Source organism: Pseudonaja textilis, chromosome Z (genome assembly GCF_049901715.1).
Source record: "Pseudonaja textilis isolate UNSWEBS1 chromosome Z, rPseTex1.2, whole genome shotgun sequence".
In the NCBI taxonomy this organism is placed as follows: domain Eukaryota; kingdom Metazoa; phylum Chordata; class Lepidosauria; order Squamata; family Elapidae; genus Pseudonaja; species Pseudonaja textilis.
In genome coordinates, this window is record NC_142008.1 from 96,413,929 (window position 1) to 96,423,373 (window position 9,445).

Consider the following 9,445-nt stretch of genomic DNA (forward strand, 5'->3'; position numbering starts at 1 on the left):
CACTCAGTGCTGCCAAATTCTTTGCCCTTAATCCTATTCTTATGACATAGGCAGTATTTGCTCATTTGTTTATTTGATTTACAACCTATCTTTCCATTCAAGCAAGGCCTCAAGGCAATCATTACTAATTAAAACATGGAGTAGAAAAAATACCAAATTTGTAAAAATAAGTAATAAGTGGATTAACTGTTAAATGCCTAGTGAAAGGAATGTAGTCTTTATATTCTTCAAAATGCTGAGAGAATAAGATCAAACAGTGCCTTGGGAAGTACATTGGACTGAATGAAGAATGAGAAGGTCCTCCGATATGCTCCAGAAGTGACTCTCTGCTGCACAGCAACATCTTCAAAAGGATTTCTGCAGATCTCAGTTGCTGCATAATTCATAATGGAAGAAGTAGTCCCTCAGATAGACTGGAACTAAGCCATTTAGGACTGCTTAGATTTTAAAATTCAAAGCTGGAGCCTGCTATTGCTCTGGTAAAAGTTGTCTTCCCTTATTGCCAACTACTCATATATGACAACAGCAACCAAAATAGAGTCAGCAACGTTTCTTGTGTTTTGGTTTATCAAAGCAAGATGTTTGAATTATAATCCAACAGCTATTTTGTGAATTATTACTATTTCATTTTTTCAGTTATTAAATAAATTATTGAAAATATAAAATAAATAACTTTCATCAATTATAGCAATTGTAACATGTCAATAAATATCACACTAAAGTACATTGGCTCCAAATTTTAAAAATCATATGAAAAACAATACAACAAGATAGTGCTCCAATAATGTAATTAAGGTTCCATGTGACAAGATTGAAGGAAAGTACAGTATGATTATACACTATGGAAATTAACCATGTACAAGGGTGGTCATTTTTATCTATCTATCTATCTATCTATCTATCTATCTATCTATCTATCTATCTATCATCTATCTATCTATCTATCTATCTATCTACCTTGTCTGTCTGTCTATTGTTTTTGATGAATCCAAAAGTGAGTTGGTCCAAAACTAAGCACTGGAAAGTCTCTTTAGGACTAAATTCTGATATAGACTAGACTTCATTTGTCTGTATCACACTCATTGGAATTGCTCTTTTCACTCTTCATTTTCTGACTACATTCTTGAATGATTTCAGCATGTAGTTAACAATAGAATACAACATCCATTTGAAACATCTTGGTCCTTGTTCCCCTTCTCTTCCTCCTGTTCTCTTCCACATTCCTTGTCCCTAAATGGTTAATTAAATTTAGCAGCATTATAGGAACATCAGTAGGCAGTATGTGACCTTATAAATGAATATCGCTATCATGGTGTTAGTCAAGCTGATGAATGGAAAGGAAAAAATAAAGGAGGGGAAAGGAGAGGAAGGGAAGAGAACGGTGAGGTGGGAAGACAAATTTCCTGTTGCCATGGTACTCCATGCAGGGTTTGGTTGCTTGTATTACTGTCAGACCCAGATTCCCTAATTGAAGTAAAGTGAGATAGAGATAGACTGAGAGACAGATTCTATTCTCTTCCCATCTTTCTCTCTCCCCCTCCCTTTCTCTCTTTCTGGCCTGAAACAGGATGTTTCCATTTCAAGCATTAGCAAATAAGGCTGTTGACTGAGCTCTTAGTATGTTTGTGTATGTGGATGTGTGTGAGGATCTGCAGAGATTTAAAATCCTATGCATATAATAGTAGTCAGGGAGGGAAAGGAGAGGGGGGGAAGTGCCAGCAGCTGCTCATATTGTGGTGACGTCTGCTCCATCACCAGTCAGGGAGGGAAGATATAAGGGACAGCAAAAAATAGAGAGTGGGAGACAATGAAAAACTCATGTAAATTATCAAAGGAGGCAGGATACTGTTCAGCAAGTGTGACACTGTTCTGTGGGGACATTCATTTTACAGATTGACTGGCTCCTTCTTTGCTTCTCGTGGCTTTATTCCTCTACTTTCTGAGCATCTCAACATTTCCATCAGGCTCATCAGGAGTTCTCAAGAGGGCTTTCCCATGGTTGAAATGATTTCAACTGGATGACACAGGTATTTTCTACACCTTTTGCTAAACCATGGAGACTTCTCTTCTGGGATTTCTTATTTGGTGCTTCCATCTCAAACTCCTACAAGCAGCTGAAATCTTCCAACAACAACAACAATCAGCTCCATCTAAAACCAGGACACCCAAAACAAAGGAGTGGATGCCTTCATCTTCATCTTTTTTGGTTTCAGCTTTCACTTGGATGCCTACTCTTAATTTGGATAAGGCTGAACCTGAGGGATCGGAGGCAGCAATGGCCTTCCTGTACTCTGGAGATGCCCTGAGTCTCTCACAAGCCAACTGTACCCAGAGATTTGAAATGAGGGCTTTAGTGAAGGACTCCCGCCCTCCACCAACCTTATATTCCTATCTACGCAGTGTTACGGACACCTTGACCCATGCCACCAATTTTCTCAATATGGTCTTTCAGACTAATGACATTCGGGAATCCAGTGTGAAAGAAGATGTAGAATGGTACCATGCCTTGGTGAGAAGTGTTATAGAAGGGGATTCTCAAGTTTACCGAGCCATATTGACTTTTGATGCTCATCCTTTGTTTTCCAAGCCCCAGTTGATACTTCAAGCCACAAAGGGGAATAATGAGATCTTACTTCAAGATCTTTCTGCCTTTTCAGAAAATCTAAGGAATCTGACTTGGGAAAATGAGTGGTACAATTACTTTAGGTTCCAACAGACTCCACCGCTTTATAAGAGAATTCTCAGCAATGACCTTAAGACACTAGACACCCCCAAATGGAGCCAAGGAGATAGTTATGTGATGGATCAGAGCTATATTAAATGGTCACCACCTTTCCTGGAATGTGAAGATGGAAAATTCTTGCCCTCCTGGATGGTTACACTCTCCTCTTCATTCTACGGCCTCAAGCCTGACCTCAATCCAGAATTCAAGTGAGTGGAAGAGGATAGTGATAAGGGGTGAGATTTTGATCCAAACCCACCTAGGATACAGGAGATCCACCACTGGTTCTTCTCACGTTAGTAATATAAACAGTTGTTAGGGAACTGGGGAGGGAAGAAGCTAGATGGAGAATGTGGAGAGAAAAAAATATCCAATACCTTTCTCAGTGGGGCTGAATTCTACTATTACCATCATGCATAGAAACTAAATACATTCATCACTATTTATTGCTAAAATGCATATTCTATTGAGAAGCTCATCGGGATTTGCAAACAGCTGCTTAGAAAAATATTGCAAAGTTTAAAAAAAATTAAACTCTATCTCAGAACCTGCTATCAAAAGTAACAATAATAGTAACAATAATATATATTTATCTAAGCATGTGTAAAGTACTTCGTTTTTATGCCCTTCTGCTGGAATAGTTTAGGATAATTTCTAAAATAGAAAGGATATATTCAACTTTTCTAGGGGGAAAGCTGATATCTTAGCACCCAGTTGCAGTAATGAGTTATACTTAAACATAATGAAAAAGCATTCAGTGTATATTCAAAGGCAGATTTTAATTTATCCATCTTCCAGGATGAATTCCTAATAAATACTATCTTAATGTCTGGAATCTCAATCTATTCATTACACACAGGTTATGAGGCTGGCCTAGAAGGGAGAAAAATATATTCTATGCAGTTTTAGCATTTATTCCTTATTTTAAAGAATATTAAAAATCATACTGATAAGAAATTTTTATATTAAGTAAATATACTGTTAGGTACTTTACAAGCTGGGGTCTTAACTAAGCTTCTAAAGCTTAGCTGGAAGAAAAAAAATGAAAGTCCTATCTAGAAGAAGAATCTGAATGCAAGAGAAATGGAATGGGCTGTAGTATTCCTCAGAAAGGATTTCAGAGGCTACTTATGTCATTTCCTCCACACACAAGGTACTATTCTACAGAGGTTTTTATTTATTTATATTCCACTGATAATTTGAAATTAACAAAGGGGAAAACATCTTGCAGTATTTATATCACTTTCTTTACTGCTTACCTGGAAGAGATATTAGGAGTAATAAGTAAAATTCTTTTTCACAAGTCTACTTCATTATTATTGTTATTACTTCATTATTCTCTACAAACCTGATCTTCTTTAATCTATTAAGTCTTCTTTAATCTATTAAGTCTTTGCACAGGGTTAATTTAACCCCATAGTTTACCAATAGCTACTTGACTGGATAGGATAGAATTAGGATTAGAACTAAGGTAAATTCACACAATAGATTTAAGTGGCGTCTATCATTGGTTGTTTCATCAAAAGCATAATCAATTCTTTATAATTAGATATGGGGAAGGTCAGGGAGAAAACTGATAATGTCCCAAGTCCACAATCTCAATAGTAGATATCTTAGAAACCACCAATTTAGTCTTGAATGCTAGATTCTGAATTGTTATATACCAAAATATAACCAAAAATATAAATTATAATGGCTGTCGAGGGATGATGAAGATAATATGCTGAGGAAACACACTCTATTGTCTATAGCATGTGCTACCTTTTAAGAAGGGTATTTGTACATATTAAGAAATCTGTACATTTCCCCTTGGTTCAGAATTAAAGAGGATATTCCAAAGCTACTTTAGGTTAAAGAAAGATGAGTTACATCTTTCACATAAATAAGAACTAAATTTCTTCTGATTCTGCCAATCTACTGGAAACAGTCCAGAAAAGCTATTTAGAAGTTTAAGCAGATCTTACGTTGAAGGGTTGATTTTCATTACAGAATGCTACCAGAATGGCCAGAATGGACTATATGATGTAATCTCACAGCCTGTAGAACAGCATGAATGTCCCTACTTTGCAACTGATCTGCTCAAGTCTACAATCACAATTTGCAGGGTTAGCTATAGTTTAATTCTGGCCTCAATCTTGCACTAACAACTAACATATTCAAACAGCTGCCAATGGTTCAACAAAGATAACTGCTAGTGTCTTCTGTAAATATCTATTAAAAGATAGTTTTCAGCTGGACACTTTAAATAACTGAATTGCTTGAATTACATTTATTTATTAGTTTCTCATAATATCCCAAAATAGCCTTTCAGGATACTGTGGGAAAAACAGGCATTGATTCCACCCAGGGGTGGGATTCTACCAGTTCGCACCTATTCGCTAGAACCGGTTGTTAACATTCTAAGCAGTTTGGAAAACCAGTTGTTAGAAGAAATTACTTGCCTAATCCTGTAAGGAAGGCAGGAAGGAAACATTCTGGTGTTGCTTACAGAAACCCCCTCTCTATTAGCCCTTATTACATTCTTGGCAGGACTAGACTTCCTATCTCAGGAACTTCTCTGGAGTTTTTTTCCCCTCCTCTGCTAGCACTTTGCTTGTGTGGAGTAACCACTCAAAGTTACAATGGCACTGAAAAAAGTGACTTATGACCATTTTTCACACTTACGACTGTTGCAGCATCCCCACAGTCATGAGAGGCCAGGTGAGGAGATGTGTGCCTCGATGTGAGTGATATTGAGTTGGCCACACCCAGCCAATAGCATGACCACCAAGCCTTGTCCACCCAGTCACATGACCACCAAGCCACATCTACCACCTAAGCCACACCCACAAAACCAGTTGTTAAAAATTTGAATCCCATCCCTGATTCCACCCAAATGGCCTAAGGCTGTTCTGAGGGAGAAAATATATTTATATGAAAAAACATTCTAAATTCAGATCACATTGTCATGGTGAGCTGAACTGCAGTTTATCCAATTAACTTTATTTTGTAGATTTAAAAAACATTCTGAATTATTCACTAATCATAGTGGCTGGATAAGGACAATGTAATAGAATCTGTTTAGCTAATTGGAGATTCAATATGTCATTATAAATTTAACTAATATTGAGGTAGATATTCTAATGTTATGAGTAGGGCTACAAGATTTGGGCTGTAAAATCCAGACATACAACACCTACTGAGTAATACTTTGCTGTTTCCAAGGTATTTGTGTGAATGTTTGCAATCCCCAAGATACTACAAAGCTGCATATGCTCCTTCTTATCTAATAATTCAAAACAGATAAGCTTATTAAAAGTACAATAGAAAAAGTACCATGTGTATAATTCTATCATCTGTCTATCTGTCTGTCTGTCTATCTATCTATCTATCTATCTATCTATCTATCTATCTATCTATCTCTCAAGGAAGCACTGACTACTTCAATGTGACATATTAATTCATGTTGTAGGTTGGCTTGCCATGTTTTTCCAATCCATGAGTCTCATAATCATGATCTGTAGCTGTCACTGCTTTAAACTAATTAATTTAATCATACTATATAGCATGCCATACTCAAGGATAATAGATGGTGAAGCAGACATTATTCTTCCAGGAAAACAGGGAAACTGAGCTATTATTTTCAATGAAATGTATGTAATCAGGCCTTGTTTTGAGAAACAGGGTCAGGAGAAAGTGTATTAACTTTCTGCCCTCCTGCTCACCCTGAGCCTTTACAGACTGCGTTATTCGTTCAACAAATAAATTACGAAGAGCACAACTGTGCAATGACAGGCAATAAGATGCCAGTGGGATGATTAATTTGATCATGTTTGGGATGATCAGCAGGTTAATCCTAGATTTAAAATAAATATGAGTTAATATATTAGACCTGCTGCATTCTTGTGGTCATGCATATAATTTACAAATTAGGCAGGGTTGAAAAGATCTCTACAAATGATACTAGCCCTAACCATCCCATGCCAAAAATAGGCAAATGCTAAAAACAATTTCTTTTCCCACTTACCCTATGGAGATAAGAGCCCAGTGAAGCAGATGGTGGGGAGACTGTTATTTGTGAAATGATATTTTTTAAGATCCTTTATTCAGGACTGATTTTATAGTAACAAATGAGGAGAGAGATAAAGAAGGCAAACACCTCAGAAAAAGATATTCTGAATTTTAATTCTATCAGCTTTCCTATGAAAAGAATCCCTGCTTTTTAAAAAATTGTCACTTTATTTCAAACTGTATTTTTAGTTTAAGATTATTGATGCAATCCTAAACAGTTTTGATAGGATTTGTATGTGGAAAGAGAGGATGTAGCAAAGCAACAGTAATGCTACTAATAATGCAGTTATTATGAATTGTCTTCAGAAAAACAAGTTGGCTATGTTTTTATACTTTTACCTATTAGTAACAACTACCATTTATACAGTTACTCTAATGCAATTGCATAAGTTTACATAACACAAAGACACATGTCATGGACTGATCGATACAACATGCTGTAGGCTAACATTTGTTTGCTCATTTTATGATTCAAAGGGAGAATTTGTATTTCATATTGAATTCTAAATTAAATGCAGGTAGGTCTTTGTTTACTACAATAATTCAACCTGAAATTGTTGTCACTAAGTGAGAGGAGGAGAATTGTGTCTCATAGTTGTGTGACAGATATGGCTTTTTCATGAGTCCCACCCGAGATAGGATTTAGAGCATGTCTCTTCTGCCAAATCTAATCGGAAAGATAAATCCAACTGGGGAGTGAGATTTCCAGAAATAACCTTGTTTCAGATCATGAAGGGCCTTCAAGTAATCACCAGCACCCTGTGTTATACCTGAAAGCTTTCTAGTAACCAGTGCAGTTCATGGAACAGAGGTGTCCCTTGTGCTGAAAGTAGTAGACACTTATGGTTGCCCACACCATCACATTTTACCCAAGCTAAAACTTGCAAATACTCTTCAAGGGACTTCACTAGCAGATGACTTCACCCAACAACTATATGTACATGTTAAAAAGGAGAAGAGAGAGCCTGGTCCCTGCAACACCACCAATAATAGGGATAGTGGAGTAGGTATCTCCTCTGCTATCCATTAGGATACGTCGACCTTAATGTAGGGCTAAGTATATTGTATTACAGCAATCATTGTAGTTTTTAAGTGATAATTCATGGCTTAATGTAATCTATGAGCCCTGGTGGCACAGTATTGAAAGCAAACTACCCACAGCCTGAAGTTTGATCCTGATAGGACTCAAGGTTCTCTTAGCCTTCCATCCTTCTGAAGTCAGTAAAATGAGGGCCCAGATTGTTGGGAGTACCCTGCTGACAATGTAAACTGCCCACAGAGTGAAGAAAGTACTGTGCGTGGTATGTAAATATACGTGCTATTACTATTGCTATATGAACCCAGCCAATTATGGTTTATGAGCAATCCATAGTTAAATCATTGTTTGGTATGAAATGTGATCCCAATCATAGACTTGTTGTCATAGATCATTTAATATACAAATTGTTCTTTGATAAATTATTGATTTTTGAGATCACACAAGTTCATACACATAACAGAACCAATTTGATTGAATATAAAACAATTGTCAAGGTTCACAAAAGCTTATTAAATCATCACCCAGGATGTACAAATTACAGAGTTAATCTGTTAGAAAAACACATTATAACTCCACAACATACGAACTCTTTAAACGTCTTTGCATAATGCAATAGGCCAGTATGAAAGAATGTACCTCTATACTGTACTGCTATTCTATGTCCTATGGCTAGTCACTGTTTAACTATGAGTATCTTGTACTTTTGTGCTTTTACTCTCTGCTTTGTGGAAGGCTTTGTCCCTGTGCATCAGTGAAGCTGCTGTGTCTTGATATGATGCAAAGAAAGAATCTGAAGGCAGGGAGAGGGCAAGGAAGGAAGCCAAATTACTAATACAAAGTTATCAACTTTTTCTGTGTCATAGTGGAGTTTTTTTTCCTCTAAAGAGTTGGAACATACTTACTTGGTGATCATGGGAATAATTGATGCAAATCCTAAATTACAAAATCCAAGGACTAGTGAAATTCCATCCCAAATTAACTTCACTTTTATAATTTAAAGCAGCAGCCTATTAAAGATGTACTGTATATATTTAGGGCCAACTCCATGCTTCCCATTCAGTAAATGTTTCAGCCCCTTCTCCTTGTCTTCTCATATTTCTGCTACCTCCTCAGATAGGATATTATTTTGCTCATATATATGGATTGTTCATCAGACGGTTCTTAATACATTCCAGCCAATGGCAATGTCATCTGCAGTGATTATATGGTTCCATATAATCAAGTATTAGAATTGTTGAATTCCTTCTCTCCCGATACATGCTAAAACCATCATCTTATCTGTTCCAGAGGGGTCATGAGGCTGGATGTTAAAATCCAAAATGTTGATATAAACCAGTGTGCCACTAACGGAGGATGGTTTGCAAACACACATCAGTGTGATCTCAACAGCACCCAGGTAAGGAGAGCTTTGGAGCTCTGCTCCCAGCTATACTATCATGTCAGACCGTGAACTGGAGGGTCTTCCCTATTGACATCCATATATACATATGTACACACAACACTATCTCGGTAATGGAAAAAGTGTATCTGCCAGATGTTACTGACCTACACATTCCAGTTGCCCGAGGCAATGGCCATTAACGTTGAGGGATGGTCAGTTTCACTTTAGCAGCATCTGGAGGACAGGTATTGCT

At 36.9% G+C, this 9,445-nt stretch overlaps 1 protein-coding gene across 1 annotated transcript in view; it reads left to right on the top strand.

Annotated features, from left to right (window-relative positions):
* Positions 1-1,728: 1,728 nt before the first annotated feature.
* Positions 1,729-9,445, top strand: part of GPR179 (G protein-coupled receptor 179) — a 52,466-nt gene continuing 44,749 nt past the window's right edge. Inside the window, exons 1-2 of the mRNA XM_087917207.1 lie at positions 1,729-2,931; positions 9,099-9,207. Coding sequence (XP_087773333.1) covers positions 2,054-2,931; positions 9,099-9,207 — 987 coding nt within the window. The 5' untranslated portion in view covers positions 1,729-2,053. The remainder of the gene's footprint in view (positions 2,932-9,098; positions 9,208-9,445) is intronic.